The 16,143-nt window shown below is 54.8% G+C and overlaps 2 protein-coding genes across 3 annotated transcripts in view; one reads left to right on the top strand and one right to left on the bottom strand.

Moving 5' to 3' along the window:
• OST4 (oligosaccharyltransferase complex subunit 4, non-catalytic) overlaps window positions 1-16,143 on the bottom strand; it is a 247,664-nt gene that overhangs the window by 134,962 nt on the left and 96,559 nt on the right. The window lies entirely within an intron of this gene.
• The window catches only part of DPYSL5 (dihydropyrimidinase like 5), a 35,867-nt gene continuing 20,203 nt past the window's right edge, over window positions 480-16,143 (top strand). For both annotated transcript variants that reach the window (XM_083432660.1, XM_083432659.1), the window contains exons 1-2: window positions 480-585; window positions 15,379-15,643. In XM_083432660.1, the coding sequence (XP_083288786.1) occupies window positions 15,383-15,643 (261 nt within the window). In that variant the 5' untranslated portion in view covers window positions 480-585; window positions 15,379-15,382. The remainder of the gene's footprint in view (window positions 586-15,378; window positions 15,644-16,143) is intronic.

Raw genomic sequence — 16,143 nt, 5'->3', positions numbered from 1 at the left:
CACTGCGAGGATGCTGGACAATATGCAGAGATTGGGCCTGATCCAGCAGCTGGGCTCCTCTCCTGTCCTTATGGAACCTCCAGGTCCAGCGGCAGTCTATCTGCGAGGACGGGATGCTGCGTGAGATGGTTGCTACGACAGGCGGCCCCTGCGGCCCAAAACATCAGGCCCGCCCCGGTGGGCAGAGCCCCACTAGCTGTTCCCTGGCCCCGAGGCCCACCCCCAAACCAAGCGGCCTGCGAGGCGTCCCGGTCGTCGGGCGCGGGCTTGGCCTGGGTCCCCGGAGCGAGCAGGCCCCGTCGCCATGGCGACGCGAGGATGGAGCCGGCCGCGCCCTGGTCCCTCGGCCCCGCCCCTCGGGGCGGCGCTGCGCCTCTCGGGAGTCGTAGTCCCGCCCCCCTGGGGGCGCCGGCGGCGCGGCGATTGGCCCGGGCGGCGAGCGGCGGGCGGGCGCGAGCTGGCCCCGCCCCCTGCCTGGCGCGCGCGCGAGCGGCGAGGGAAGCAGGTGAGGCGGCGGCGGCGGCAGCGCGGACGGAGGGCGGCGGCGACGACGGACGGGGCGGAGGGCGACGCCGAGGAGAGCCGGTGAGGGAGGAGAAGCAGCCCGGCACCTGCCGGGTCCCGCCGGGGCGCCTCCCGCCCGCTTTGTCCGCAGCCCCCCCCCCCCCGCCGGGCCTCGCCCACCTGGGCCCTCGCCGGGCTTTGTGCTGCTCCTCCGGGGGGCGGCGGCGGCGGGGCCTTTGTCTGGGGTGGGCGCTGCCCTTGCCCGGGGAGGGAGAGGCTGGCTCCGGCCCTTCGGGGGGGGGACATGCCGGCGACGCCGCTGACAATGGCTGGGGCTGGGCGCTTTGTGCTGCTTTGGCCGGGCTGGGCGATGGGGAAACTGAGGCACGGCAAGAGCGGAGGGACCGGGGGGGGGCATGGCTCTCTCTCTGCAGGCGTTGGCCCTCTTGGAGGGGCGGGGAGGCGCAAGACCTGGCCAGGGCCCTTCGATTCCCCCCCCCCTCAAAAGCATGGGGCAGGGGGTGTCATAGACTCTGGGGGGGTCAACAAGAATCTTGGACTCCGAGATGGAGGGGCAGGAAGCGGAGGGCAGCAGAGGCATCCCTTGCCCCCCTCGGGGGCTTGCCCCAACGCCTTGCCCCATTGCAGCGGCCCAAAAGGCTGACCCAGTTGCCTCGCCCCCCCCCCCCCCGTAGGCCCCTGCTGGACCCACCCAGCATCCCCACCAGAGCCGAGTCAGGAGTAATCTCCTCGGAGCAAGGATTATGGACTGATGGAGGAGTCACGCCAGTTCACCCCATCCGCCTGGTCCCCACCCAGACACTCAATCTGCCTGCCCAACCCCACCCCACCTCACAGAAGGGGGATCAATGGCACGCACAGCTGCCGCCGCCACTGCTGCCTGTGTCATACCTGCCTCCTTTTAACGGGGAGGAACAATCAGATGCTTGCTGCCGCTCCATTGGGGGGGGGGGGGGCACGGCCTGCGTGTTGCTGGTGGTTTGATATTGATTACTCTGAAGATGTTGGTGTCTCAACAGAAAGCACCGCCCTCTTCCTATGCTTTGCTTTCTCTGGACCACAGGCTCCCCTCCTGCCTAGGGCTGGGGGGGGGGGGCACTTCCGCACTTTGTGGTTGGCACAGCTTTGTTTTGTGTTGGATTGGTTCGCGTCCAGAAGGCACCCCAGGCTTGCAAAGGTTGACCCTGCCCCTGTGGCAGAGGGGCGTGTGCATGGGTGCATCTTGCGCCCCCATCTCCTTGCTGGCTAGGAGACGTTGCCTGTATTCCTGTGAACTGCAAGTAGCTTCAGTCTGGCCCGAGAAGGAGGATATCGGCAGCTGCAGAAGTAGGAATCACGGAATTCGGTGGGATTTGTTTCCTTGCAATCCACTGGATGCTGTGTAGTCTGACGCTGGCATCCATGTGTGCCATGAGGGGGGGCAGATGCCCTAGTGTATCCTTCCTGGTTTCGTCCTCAGTTTCCCCCTGTGGGAGTGAGCCTATGGGGAGCATGCAGGCAGTGGGCTGCAAAGCAGGGGAGAGATGCCTCATAGTTCTGGCACCTTGTCTTAACCTCTGGCTGCTTCATCGGAGAAAAAGCTGCAGGCAGATCCTGCTGTTTTCTGTTCTTCTTCTTCTTCTTCTTATTTCTTAGTAGTTAGAGATTTGATTGAAGTAAAGGAAGCAAATGAATGCAATGGAAATAATAGAAGTACAAAAAGCTGCATGGTAAATCCGGTAGAGACTTAAAATTAGGTTGGCAAAGTACTTGAAGACCATTAGGAAAGCCAAATTTCAGGTAGTTTTGTGGAGGGGGAGTCCTGGCTGTCTGCATTTGTTGAGCTATAAGATAAAATCCCATCCAACTTCACCGAATCTGGGTCCTCTGAGCCTTTGGCAACACATAATTTATCCGTTAATTTTTCGGCTAATGCTAAATGCCACGTGGCTTTTGTCAGGAAAAAATCAGTGTGTCTATTTCCCGCCCATGCTTTGAAGCTTGCGAATGATCCTCAGGAATTGGAAACACTTTTCTGTGCCGCTCGGAATCCATCCAAGGTATAGGCGACAGTGCCGCCTCTGCCCAGCTTTCTCTCCTGTAGGGCTGGCCAAAGGAGCATCCCATCATAAGGGTCTGAAGAAGGTCAGAAGGTCTGCTGGGAAGCGGTGTCCCTGTTGGCCCCCCAGCCCAGGGCTCTGCCGGGGGTCCTGGCCCTCCCTCCGTGTTGCCTGGCGATGGTACGGGGACAGTAGCTGCCTGTCAGAAGCAAACAAAACCTTGAGTCAGGTTGGCCTGTGCTGGGGGAGGGGTGCCGGAGCAGCAAACAATGGCTGTTTGGCCGCCAGCTTCCACACTCTGGGGAAAGTACAATGCTTCTCTGTGCGGAAGGCCCCCTGCAAAATAAACGCAGGCCAGGGAGCCCCCCCCCCCCCGCAGTAGCAGTGCAAAAGGCTGAAGACAGGAGGGGTGTGGAGAAGCCTTTTTTCTGGTGGGAAGCAGCGCTCGAGATTTGCCAGGCGCGCTTTGCTACCGACGTGGCTCCAGTTGCGACTAAGTGGAGATTTCTGGGCATCAGGTTGGCGACCACAGTTTAAAAACCTCTGCCTTAGTCCATAGTTATTTCCATTTCCACTGTGAGTGTGTTTCTTCTTCTTGCATACTGAGACAAGTGCATTGTTGTAAGAACAAGCTGCAGTCAAGCAGGTCATAGAGTCATAGAATTGTAGCGCTGGAACGGACCCCACAGGTCATCTAGTCCAACCCCCTAGCAAATAGACACTCTCTTGTGGCAACCGTAACCTAAATTTACTGTGCCATTTGGCTCCTAGCTTATATAGCTGAGTTACTAACCCTAGTTGGAAGATGAGGATGGGCCGCTTCCAGGCAGCCACAAGTGGGGAGGAATAGAGAGAGGGAGGAGGAGGAGGATGGGCTGGGATGGTGGGGAGCAAGACTGGGGCTCTGAGGCTGCCCTCCCTGATAGATGGGGATGGAATGAACATTCGCTTCCTGCTGGGACTCGAGAGCCCAACCTCTCGCCCAGGGATCTTGAATCCGCCCAAGTATTGCTTATTGCTTGTAACAAGCAATTATTCTGGGCATTCTGTGGCCTTTAATACAAAGGCTGTCCATGACGGTCAGCTGTCTGGTTGGATGGTGGAGGGGCGGCTGCCGTGAGCCAGAGTCCTAAACTTCTGTGCCCTGCCTCTTCGCAACCAGGATGTGGCATCAACTTCTGCTTGCTTTTGCCTGCACCTTCTGATTTCTCTTAGATGTTCCTGGGAATGCTAGGCAGATGCCAGCTATGGAGGGCTGAGAATGCCTTTCCCTGGTGAAGCTTTAACAGCCATTGACTTAGTGTCGCCCCCATTGTTTTATAGCTGCCATTGCCAACCTGTGCCTTCCAGATGATTTGTGCTGCTGCTCCCAGGGGCTGATGGGAGTTGGAGTCCAAGCATCTGGTTCCTCGTCATCCTGGGGGAAAGTGACAAGCTGGGTGCTGCAGGGTTCTGTCCTGGGCCCGTTATTGTTCAACATCTTTATACATGACTTGGATGAAGGAACTGAGGGGGTGCTCATCCAATTTTCAGATGACACCAAATTGGGAGGGGTAGCTAATGCCACAGAAAGCAGAATCAGAATTCAAAATGACCTTATCAGATAGGAGAACTGGGCCCAAACTAACAAAATGAATTTAAACAGGGACAAATGTCAGGTTCTCTGCACTTAGGAAGGAAGAACCAGCTGCACCGGGACACTTGGCTTATTAGTAGGACGCTTGAAAAGGATCTTGGGGTCTTAGCAGACCCCAAGCTTAACACAAGCCAAGTGTGTGATGATGATGATTTTTTATTTAATTTATATATTGCCCTATATTTCTTATACCCTGCCTATCTGACTGTGATGCCCCAGCCACTCTGGGCAGCTTCCAACAAAAATACAGGAAAAAACAACATCAAACATTAAAAGCTCCCCAAAACAGAACTTCCTTCAGCTGTTCAATTTATTGATATTTGCCCGGAGGGCGTTCTGCAGGGTGGGGGGAGACTACCGAAAAGTCCTTCTGCCTGGTTACTTCTCGCAGTGAGGGAACCACAATAAGGTCCTGGGAGTTGGACTTTAGTGTCCAGGCTGAACGATGGGGGTGGAAACGCTCCTTCAGCAAAAAAATAAAGGAAAAGCTAATACTGCATCAACAGGAGTCTCGTGTCCAGATCAAAGAAAGTAATATTTCCACTCTATTCTGCCTTGGTCAGGCCACACCTGGAATACTGTATCCAATTCTGGGTACTGTAATTTTAAAAAGCTGTTGACAAGCTGGAACGTATGCAGAGGAGGGTGACCAAGAAGATCAAGCCTTATGAGGGATGATTGAAGGAGCCTGGAAAAAAGACAGAGAAGATATGATATCCATCTTCAAATATCTCAAAAGGCTGTCACATGGAAGAAGGAACAAGCTTGTTTTCTCCTGCTCTGGAGGGTAGAATCTGAACCAATGGATTCAAGTTCCAAGAAAGGAGATTCTGACTAAACATCAGGAAGAACAGTGGACAGTGGAATGGACTCCTTTGGAAGGTGGTGGACTCTCCTTCACTGGAGATTTAAAGCACAGGGTGGCTAGCCAGGTTGGCAAAGGCTGCCTTGTGGGACCAACATCAGCACATCAGATGGTTTTAATTTATCCTGTTTTTGCCTCTTTTCTCAGTATAAAAATAGAGAGCTGCCAGAGGTTGATTTTTAGACTGTTTATCTGCTTGGAAGTGCAACATGCTCCTTTGATCATTCTATTCCTCTACAGTTCTTCAGTTTTCAAAGCATCATGAAATACGGATGGTTGGAAAAACCTGGATCAGCGTGGGGAGCAAATGAAAAGTGTGGCATCTTTGAGAATTTCTGTTTTGTTGTACTTTGGTGCATTGCTTGTGAGCACTTGGGCTTGAGAAGGGCGTGTGACTTCTTCCACTTTCTGCAGGGTGTGTGCATGTGCTACACTGGAAGGTCTGAGCTCTGGGCCGGGAGCGTAGCATTTAGGCTTGCAGGTTGGAATTGGCCAGAGAGGCTGGGAAAGGTGGGCTGATCCCTCTTCTCCCTTGAGCCTGATGCCCTTGGAGCTTTCCTTAAGCATGAGAGCTGCTACCTTGGTGCAAGGATGGGACTGGGTCCTCTTTGGGGCACTTGGAGCCTGTTGATGCTCCTGAGGCTTTGATGGGCCATTGGTCCAGGTGCCACCTGTGCAGTATCAGGGTTTCTGAGGCTCCCTATTGGAGCCACGGAGGGAGAGACTCCTTGTCGTGGTTCTTTGGTCCAGATTCCCCTTCGACTGCAGCTTCCCTTAGTACTGGGAAATGTGGTGCCAAGTGACACCATAGCTTGTTTCCTGCTCCACAGCATATGACCCAAAGCAATGGATCCAATGAAAAGAAAGGAGATTCTGAGTAAACATTAGGAAGAACTTTCTGACAGTGGAGCAGATAACACCAGAAGGTGGTGGACTCTCCTTCCTTGAAGGGTTTGAAACAGAGGCAGGGTGGCCATCTCTCAGGGATTCTGTGATTCCTGCATTTCAGGGGGTTGGACTAGATGACCCTTTGGGGGGGGTCCCTTCAACTCTACAATTCTATGATTCCATTAAGAAGCTGGGCAGGGTGTTGGCCATTGGGGCTCTCACCCCAGCCCAGGGGCTTGAACTTCAGCCACAGATGTCTGTAGCTTCCTAAGTGCCAGGTGACTCACCTGAGGGATTCCTCAGGTGTGTTCAGACCTTCTCTGTGAGGAGTTGCATCGGCTCTTGGATGAAGCTTGGGTCTGGAGGATCTGCCCAATGGACTGCTGGTCTTCCGTATTTGGCTCGAATGGAGGTCAGGGTGACTGGTGGGGGCTGGAGGCTCTTTGGCCTCCATAGCCCCTCTTTTTGAGGCTATGCCCCCCTCCCTCTTGCCCCGAGGTGGTGGCAACTAGAATACCAAGTGTGGGTGGTCTGGACTCTGGTCCCGAAAGGCACCTTCCCTCCAGTCCAAACAAACCATCCCTGCACACGGATCTGCTGGTGCTCAAGCAGCCCTCTTCTCCTTGAGAAACTGCACCCCCATCCTGCTTCCCAGCTCTCTGGCATCTGGGGCAGGGGAGCATCTGGGGATTGTGCCTAGGGCCTTCTGTGTCAAGTGGGGGTGCTCAGCCGCTGATCTGCGGCCCCCCTCTTAATGCCCTGGTCTTCCCTGGCAAGGCCTTTGCCTCATTGGCAAATGAATCCAGGGACCTGCAGGTCTTACTTCAGCTCAGGGTCGGGATTCTGGACTCCGAGTCACAATCTGAAGTAGCAAAAAATACTGTGTGGGAAAGATCAGTCAATCATTGTAAATACAAAATTCCCACTTTTTATTAGAGTCACAAATAACACTGCGGGAGCTTATAGACCAACAGATTAATTATGGCCTCAGCTCTTGTGGACTGATGCCATCGTAAATTTGCTCGTTTTCAAGGTGCCTCAGCACTGCGGGGAAGGTGGGTGGGAAGAAGGGCACAGACTCTGTCTATCCTGCCTCTCAGTCAAAGGCTGCCTTTAATTTATTGAAACAATAAGATGATACGAACTCCAGGCCATCATTCCGTTCAGCTTTATTGTTTTCTTCTGAGACATCTCATGAAATCAGAAGAATTACCCGCTGAAGGGGTTTTCCTCCTGCTCCTGCTACCAGGGAAAGGTGATCTTCTGCCTGCTCTTCAGACGGACGAGTGAGGCTCCTGTCTCCTTCAATAGGTTTCCATGTTCAGGCTGACCTTTGCCCACCAGGTGCCCCCTGGGCACTTTGAACAAGAACTCCCGTAATAGCTGTGCTTGCTGGGGCTGGCGGGAATTTGGAGGAAACCTGGTTGACTTCAACACAGTCCCAGGTGACCAGAGCTGGTTTCTGAAGGGGAAAGGGGCAGTTTCCCTTGCTGACTGGGAGCACGGTGCAAGCAGGAGGCCTCCAGTCAGTGCCAGCTCTTGTCAAGTGGGTCGCAGATGGGGTGAGAATGGTGGTGTTGAGGGGCTGATTCCACTCCCTTTCCCAACCAAGACACTTCTGTCTGTAGCCCAGTCTGGTGGGTGGGGGGCGTCCCCCTTGGAGGTTGGTCTTGAGATTCCCAGCAGGAGGGATCTGTGCTGTCACTTTTCCTGTTGAGGGTGCCACACCCTGGGCAGGGCACCTGAGCTGGCACAGACCCTGATGAGACATAGGCAGCAGCCATGGTTCCATCTAGCCCAGTGTTGTCCACACTGACCAGCAGAGGCTGTTCAGGATTTCAGGCAGAGAATTTCAGGCAGACACTTGGCTAGAGCCGCGCTGGCCTGGCTCCCTGAGCACTCTTCCTTTGTTGCATGAGAGTGGCTGCTGCTGCTGCAAAGGCCTTCAGCCAGAAGGGTCAGCAGGGAGATGCGGCTAAAGCAAATCTTTTCCTGGTGGGGAGGGATTCTTTGAGTATCTTGGGGGAGGGTATTACCCCTTGCAAGGGGCTAGCGTCTTCTCCTCCAAGGCGGGACCATCTTTGCCTCTGGTGCTTCAGCTGACTTGGGTCTCCTCCAACCTTTTTGACGCTGAAGAAGTTGTGATGTTTGGTGGGATATTATCATGCATCCCCTTAAGCTTTTCTCCTCCAAGGAGAACACAGGACCTGGGTTCCAGGCTGCTTGTCGTCTTCATTGTATTTTTCTGGACGCGTTTTTCCAGGTTGTCCAGGTCTTCCTTAAAATGTGGCACCCAGAATTGTCACAGGCCTGTCCAGGAGAGAGTGGGACTGTTGCTTCCTGTCATCTGGGCGTTGTGCTCTGCTAAGGAGACTTGAGAAGCTGCATTAGCTTTTCTCTTGCAGCTGAATCACACTGGTGGCCCCAGTCCAGCTTAACACGCCCCCCCCCCCCCTGCACGCGAGGTGCTGCCAAGTCATCTCTCTCCCTTGCATTTGATTTGGCTTTGAACCTAAATGCAGCGCTTCACATTTGTCTCTGGTGCATTTGGCCTTGTTGGTTTTGGGCCAGGATTCTGTGGTCCAGAGGGAACTCTAAACTGGAAAGAGGGATGCATCGCTCTGGAGTCGCAGCTGATGAAATTGTGCCACCAACCAAGCAAGCAAAATTAGAGACTTTCTAGCAGACAAGAGAGAGAGAGGCCTGGAGCACCCGGGCGCAGCTCCGAGTCGCTGGCTGGATGAGGCCGCCGGGATCCTGCTGGGGCTCCTTTGGCATCTCCATCACAGCCTCTCCTCCATGCCGGGGGGACTTGACTAGCCGCCCCCTTTCTCGTCAGTGGCCTCCTCCTCCCAGTGTTTTCTGGGGCCTTCATATCTCTACCTCAAAGCCTCAGGCAGCAACAGAAAAGAGCAGAAGTGTTTCTAGAAAGAAAACTCCATGTGCCATGGTCTGAGTAATAATAATAATAATTTATGATTTATACCCTGCACATTTATACCCCATCACATGACCCAGCAGCCTAGGCAAAGATTTTAGGGGAGGAGTTGAGCAGAGGCCGCTCTTGGGGCTACTCTCTGTTCCAGGGTCGGCTGGGTCCCTTTTGTGTGTGGGGGGAGTCATACTTTTGAATGCCAGCTGCTGGAAATCACGGGGGGGGGGGAGTGTTGCTCTTGCACTTGAGTCCTGCTTGGGGGCGTCTGGTTGGCCACTGTGAGGCCAGGGGGGTGGGCTTTGGCCTGATCCAGCAGGCGGACAGGCTCCTCTCGGGTTCTCCATGTTCCGTAATTGCTGCTAGAAATGTGCCGATCTCTAAAGGAGCCGCTGCCGTTGTGTGCTGTGCCATGCGAGGCACTTGCCTGCCTCCGGATCCTCAGATGTCTCCCTGTAATGACTCTTGTCTTCAGCAGGCTGTCAGCGCTCCCTGCAAGGACTTCAAAACAAAGAACGGAGTGTGGGGGGGTGTCTCAGGCACTCCTCCGATGTGTCATTGCTTGGCATCTGCACCAGCCGCTCGCTCATTAAGCTTTCCCCCAGCGTTCCTTGTTAAAAGGGACCGGCTTTCGTCTGTGCGGCAGCAGCGCACCAGGCAGCCTTGGGAAAGAGTTGGGGGTCTTGGCAAGTGGTGGGAGTCCCAGGCTCTCCACAGGAGGGTCTGCATGTGCCTGTGGCCCCAGGGTGCTCTGTGTCAAATCTTGCTTTCCCTCCTCTCTCTGGGCAGCTGCAGTGCCCTGGGTCCTGTGTGGCCTTTTGAGGCAAGACAGAGGGGGGAGCCTCTGTCCCCCCCGCTGCGTGTCCTGAGGAGGAGTTGGGGGCTGCCGGCAGCCTTGCTGAGAAACTGGTGGGAGGTGATGTCCTGCAGGAACACTGCAATTCATGGACAGCCTAATCCCAGAGGGGCTCCAAAAGCAACTTTAGTCCAGATTGCTTTAAAAAATAGGGTCTATGTGACCCAATTTGGGTGGCACGACTCAAAGTGAGTATTTTGTTGTTGTATATATTTCACAAATCCCAAAGTTTGAGAGTCAGTAGCACAGATGTTGTAAAGGTGTGGGGATCTGTTGTGGAGCATCCCCACTGAAGAACAGAACAGTGGTTAGCCACAGCCAGTGTTCGAAACTTGCCAGGTGCATTTTGCACCTTGCTACTTGTCCCTTGCGACCAAGCAAAGATGCCCAGGTGCCATTATGGTGCCCGACGTCTCCAGTGCCTGGAGGTGCCTGCCTGGGGATCCCTGGATCTTGCCTGTTTTCACACAAGCAATGCATCCTATCCGTGATATTTTATCTGCACAATCAAAATTAATTTCAGGAACTAAAAAGTCATATTGAAAAATAGAAGTTTCAAGCCATCTGGGCCCCAAATGGCAACTATCTGAGCTTCTAATGCTGCCCAGAAAGGTCCCCCATGACAGTTCAGGGCTTCAAAAATGTTGGTCTGCCACTGGTTGGGGGACATCTTTGCCCCATGTGTCTAGTATGCTCGCCTGCTAGGCAGGGACTCCTGACCTTGCCGGTTCTGGTGGGGCTGCAGCAGACGTGGGAGGATGGAAAGGGCTGCCCTCTTCTGCTGTTTGAGCCTCAGCACTGCACAGCCTGGAGGAGGGGCCTGGGTCTGCTTTGCCCTCCCTCTGAGCATTGTGCTCAGCACCCTCCATGACTTTGCAAAGTCTCCTCCCCATTCCCTCCTTCCTCCTGAAGCCCCTAAAGATGCTGCTTGGATGTGAAGAGCCAGCTCAGTTTGAAATGCCGGCTTGAGAGTGTGTTCCTTGCAGGGTGGGCGCAGCGGGTCATGGGGAGGGGGCTTGAACAATGGGGATGGGACAAAGCCAGTGGCTGTTATACCCTCCCAGGACACAAAGGCTTCTCTCTCTCTCGCTCTCTCCCAGTTGTTTCTCTTTCCTGGGGAGGACAATGGCCAGCATTTACCCATCCTAGCAAATGGTGGGTGGTGTTCTGTGTCACCTGGGTGCTGAAGGAGCCTTGAGCCCTGGGCTTGTGTGTTTAAAAGGACCCCCCTGAAAACTCCTGGCAGTGAGGGGAAGGAGTCTGCAGGTGGAGGGTGCTTAGGAGTTATGCAGTGGGAAAGGAAAGACATGGATTGTGGGTGTTCCAAGCAAGGAGGAGGAGGTGGCAGCCAAGCTGTTTATGGATCTGTGGGTCACCACAGCACCTTGCATTTGGTTCCCAGGAACGTGGGCCCTTGAGAATCTTCTGATTTCAATGAAGCTGGCTTATGTGGCATGCCAGACCTTTTTTTAACATTAAATTGTTCTCAGTGTGTTGTAATTGTTGTCATCTGTCCAGGGACCTTGGGGTGAAGGTTGTTTGCTGCTGCTGCTGCTATTTACAGTGGTACCTCAGGTTAAGAACTTAATTTGTTCTGGAGGTCCATTCTGGAGGTCCATTCTTAACCTGAAACTGTTCTTAACCTGAAGCACCACTTTAGCTAATGGGGCCTGCCATTGCTGCACTGTTCTCATCCTGAAGCAAAGTTCTTACCCCGAGGTACTATTTCTGGGTTAGCGGAGTCTGTAACCTGAAGCGTCTGTAACCCGAGGTACCAGTGTATTCTCATTTATTAGGCTACCTGCCAGGACCCCAGGAAGAGAAGGGGTCATCCTTAAAAAGGAAGGCTGGCCATAAGGGTGTGGCGGATGTACACTTGGTGGCCTCTTAGGCCTGAGAGGCTGCAGTTCCTGGCCAGGGAAGCTGTGCTGCTCAGCGAGGTGGCATCCTTACCTGAGGGCTGCCTTACGCCTTAGCTGAGGGGTGTTTCTTGCACTTGGAGCTCAGTGGCCTCTGTGCAGAGGGTGTTCTGCTCTTTCCCTGCTGACTGACACTGCTGCGTGCTCAGCTGCTGCGGGGGGGGGGGGGGAGAGGGGGCTGGCCTCAGGGGGTTTTTTTGGGGGGGGGACAGTCAGGTCCACAGCTGCTGGCTGCAGTTGCTCTATGGGCCACACTTGCTTGTTTTCTCCATGTCTCCTCATACGGTCGGGTTGCCATTTTTCAAAAAGTGAAAATCCAGACACGAAAGTTGTTTTGAGCTATTTTTTAAGGGAAATTGGCAAAAAAAGACACTACCGACATGGGCTGCTATATGTCTGGATTTTGCTGGACATTTTGCTGATTTCTGCTGGGACACAGCTTCCGACTGCAGTATTCCAGGTATATCCGGGAAATTCTGGGTGTATGGCCACCCTGTGACCTATGGAGACGCAGCACCAAATGCCCCTTCCTGGGCGGGCAGGGCAGGGGTCTTTGGGGTTTTACATCCATCAAGTGATCTATACAATCCGTTAAATAAATGAGTAAAACCAGCAAGCCCCTTCTGTGAGCTGTTGGGCCTCTCATCTTAGTGAGTGGGGTGGGAAAGTTGAGCTGCAGAATCCTTTGCCCCTCGGTCCACTGTGAGAGAGGTGGTCTCACTCAGAGACTGTGGCTTTGATGCTCCTGCTGGACCCGTCTGGACTATTTTCTCTGCAGGCCCCTTTCCTGCTTGTGTCCGCACTGGTCATGGGCCTGTTAGCTTTGAGTTGTCTCCAACTCTGCTTTGACAACTGTGTGAACAATCTGTGGGTGCCTTTGAGCTTCCTAAATCTTTGAAAACCAAATGCTGGTTGACCTCTTCAACACACCTCATCCTGCATACAGATTGTGGCGGGCAGGTCCGCTGGCCTTGTGCAGTGCCTGCCCCATTCCAAGTGTTCCTGTAGAGTAGTCTGGGTCTGCCTGGTGCTCTCCCCACACTGCGCAAGAGTTGGAAGGGACTCCCAAGGATAATCTAGTCCAACACCCTGCAATGCAGGAATCTCAGCTAAAGAGGGGGCTGTGGAGACGCTCCTTTGTGGGGAGCAAGAGTGCCCTGCCAATGCCCTGCCCTGATGTTCAGGGCTCCTGTTTCCCCTCCCCCCTGCTAAGAGAGCGGGGGCCACATTGCATAGCTACATGATGAGATGGGATGTCTATGGGCCACAGCAACTCTCCCTCCCTGAGCTTCAGGTCTGCTCTGATACTGCACCTGAGTACCCAGTACCGAGGTCTGAGTCCTACAGACCAGGCTGGTTTCCTCATTCCCCATCAAGGCTTCGATAAACGTGTGAGCAGCTGCAGACCTGAGGGCTGGCTGGCGGGGCAGGTAATGTCAGCCCACAGCCGTGTCCCCAGTTGACTGTTCCTTGGGCCCTAAGCCTAGCCTGCCAGTTCCATGCTGTGGGTGGATCCTGGTGCAACAAGCCCAGAGGGGGGTGTCTGCTTCTCCCGCCTGCAAGCACCAGACAAGGCTTGCTCTCCCAAGGTCCCCTGCTCCTCTGCGATTGCAGCTTCAGAGTAGACCCTATTTGCCACCATGCAGCCATCCAAAGGGAAGGTGCCTCCCTCTCCTCCAGGTTTTGGGTCCAGCTCCAGCTTGTGGGAATGCAGGTTTTGTTTGATTCCCGGAGACCCCTCCCTCCTCCCCCTTTTCTTTCGATCCCCGCCTCTCTCACACAATAGGAGCTGATGGTCTGTCTGGGAGCCTCTGAGCCGGCAGCTGTCAGGTCTGACTGCGCAGATTTCATGGCAAATGGGAGCTTCTGATGCTGATGGAGGGGCTGGGTTTGCCGCCAAGGGAGGCCGTGTTCAGGGGGCCTCTTTTATGCAACGGGATGCCAGGGAGGGAGGCGGAGGAGGAGGTTGCTGAAGGGCTGCAAGAGGAAGGGCTTTCCAGGGGAGGGGAGCAGAGACCCTCTGTGCTGTGCCAGTCTTGGTGGTGCTGTTTTTTAAATATATCTTTCTTCCATCTGCCAAAGAGGAATGGAGGATGTTTGCAGATATGTGGGGGTGGGGAGAGGACCAGGCAGCTGTAGCATCTTAAGGGCATATTGTCAGTAGGATGGCAGAGCTGCCAGGAGCAGCCGAGAAGGAGGCAGAGGTTCTGGCGGTCAAGAAGGGCTATGCAGAGCAAAGGCCTAGCCAAGTCCAGCCGCCTCTTCTGACAGCAAACAACCAGATTCTCCCTGAACCTCCATGGCAGCTCAGATGGTTTCTGGGCCATCAGAAGAGCCCTGCAGCAGGATCAGGCCAAAGGGGGACCATCTAGTCCAGCTCCTTTTCCCACAGGGACTGACCCAGTGCCCATAAGCAGGACCTGAGTGCAGCAGCAATTCCCCACATCGCTTCCATCAACTGGTGTTTGGAGGCAATGGCTGCTTCAGGCAGTGGAGGGGAGAGCACAGCTGCTGTGGCAAGTAGCCACTGAGAGCCATCCTTCCCAGTGTTAGAAACTCAAATATGTATGCAAGGCTCCAAATGGCTCCTTAAACCAGGGTGTGTTTCTCGTGTGTGAAAACAGGCAAGGGCCAAGGATCCCCAAACAGGCACCTCCAGATGGGGGAGACATCAGACGCCACACTGCCTGGCGCCTGGGCATCTTCACTTGGTTGCAAGTGGTCGACAGCCGGGGGCAAAAAGCCCCTGGAAGCTGGTGAATTTCGAACGCTGATCCCTCTGCAAGCCGTGCACCAGTTTTGTTCCCACAGGGCCTCATGTTCCTCATCCCCACCAGCCACACTTCCCTCAGAGGACGGGTGCAGGGCCAGCCCAAGACATTGTGCTGCCTGAGGCAGAGTAGCACCTGCTGCCCCCATCCCTCCCCTGGTCAGGGCGCTCATAGCCTGCAGCCAAATTATTTTGGTGCCCACGTCTGCCTCCCTCCCTCCCTCTCTGTTGATAATCGGAAGTAACAATAGGCTGCCTTTTTGGGGCACTTAAAAGCAGCTGCCACAGGCTGTTGCCTCACTTTCCCTCCTGGTAGGACTGGCCACAGGGTAAGTGGGCCACAAGAAAGGCCTCGGAGGCTGAGCCACATTCTCAGAGAAGGTGCGGAGGAGCCCTCGTCCCAGACGATGGGTGGAATTCCATGACGTGCTACGGCAATTGTTCCGTCAGCAAAAGCACTTCTGTTTTCCCCTAGGCAGAGCGACCTCTCTTCCCTCCACCTCCAGCTGTGGGGGTTCTCCTGGCCCCCGCAAGCCGATTTCAGGAGAGGAAGTCACACTGCACTAGCAGGACTCCTTGCACTTGCATCAACCAGTGCAACAACCTGGGTGAATCTGGCCCCATGTCCTCCAGCTGGGGTGTTCTGTGAGCCTGAGGAGCTGGTCTGGAGCAGCCTGTGCTGTGTCCTACATGGCCGCGTTTTCTGAATTGCAGTGCCTCTGACCCTCAGCTGTCTCCTTGGATGTGATCGCTGGGCAGTGTGGCCTCTTGGCATAAGTTAAACTGTGGAACTCCCTCCCACAATGATGGCCACCAAGCTAAATGGCCTTAAAAGGAGAGGAGAGGGCCTGAGCCCATTAAATGGATGGCCTGTGACCTGTGGAGGGAGCAGCCCTGGCTCAGGCCTCCACGGCCCCTGACCTCCTTTGCCCTGTCCTCCTTTTCCAGAGCCATGCTCGCCAACGCTGCCACGATGCGGATCCTCATCAAGGGGGGGAAGGTGGTGAACGACGACTGCACCCTGGAGGCCGACGTCTACATTGAGAACGGCATCATCCAGCAGGTGGGCCGTGAGCTCATGATCCCCGGCGGAGCCAAGGTCATCGATGCCACCGGCAAGCTGGTGATCCCGGGGGGCATCGACACCAGCACCCACTTCCACCAGACCTTCATGAACGCCACCTGCGTGGATGACTTCTACCATGGCACCAAGGTAGTCTCCTCCTCCTCCTCCTCCTCTCTTGGTTGTGTGGTGGTGGTGGGGAATGCCCAGCGGGTGGTCTGGTCTTGGGCATTGATGGGGTGTCCCACAGTTGACCTGTGTTCTCTTAGAGCAAGACAATTTCTGGGGAGACTTGAGATCCGTGGAATGGATGAGACATGAGGCAGGTCCACACCATCCATTTAAAGCACATGACACACACCCAACATCCTGGGAACCGTAGTCCCCCCCCACAGATGTACATTTTCCTGTATCCTTGACAAACTACAGTTCCCAGGATTCTTTGAGGGATTCATGTGCTTTCAGTGTGTTTTGAGTATGCTTTATATGAGCAGTGAGCTCTGTCCCAGGAGTTGGGAAGCCAGCTGTGGACATTTCTGGCAGCCGGCATCCCCCTGCATTTATTTCCACAGGCCCCTCTGCTATTGCTGATCCAAATGTCATTGGGGTGCTGCAATGCCCCTCCATGCCGCCTGTGCCCAGCAAAGAGC

Source organism: Podarcis tiliguerta (assembly GCF_965153285.1).
Source record: "Podarcis tiliguerta genome assembly, chromosome: 3".
Taxonomy (NCBI): Eukaryota; Metazoa; Chordata; class Lepidosauria; order Squamata; family Lacertidae; genus Podarcis; species Podarcis tiliguerta.
This window is presented reverse-complemented; position numbering and strand designations above follow the sequence as displayed.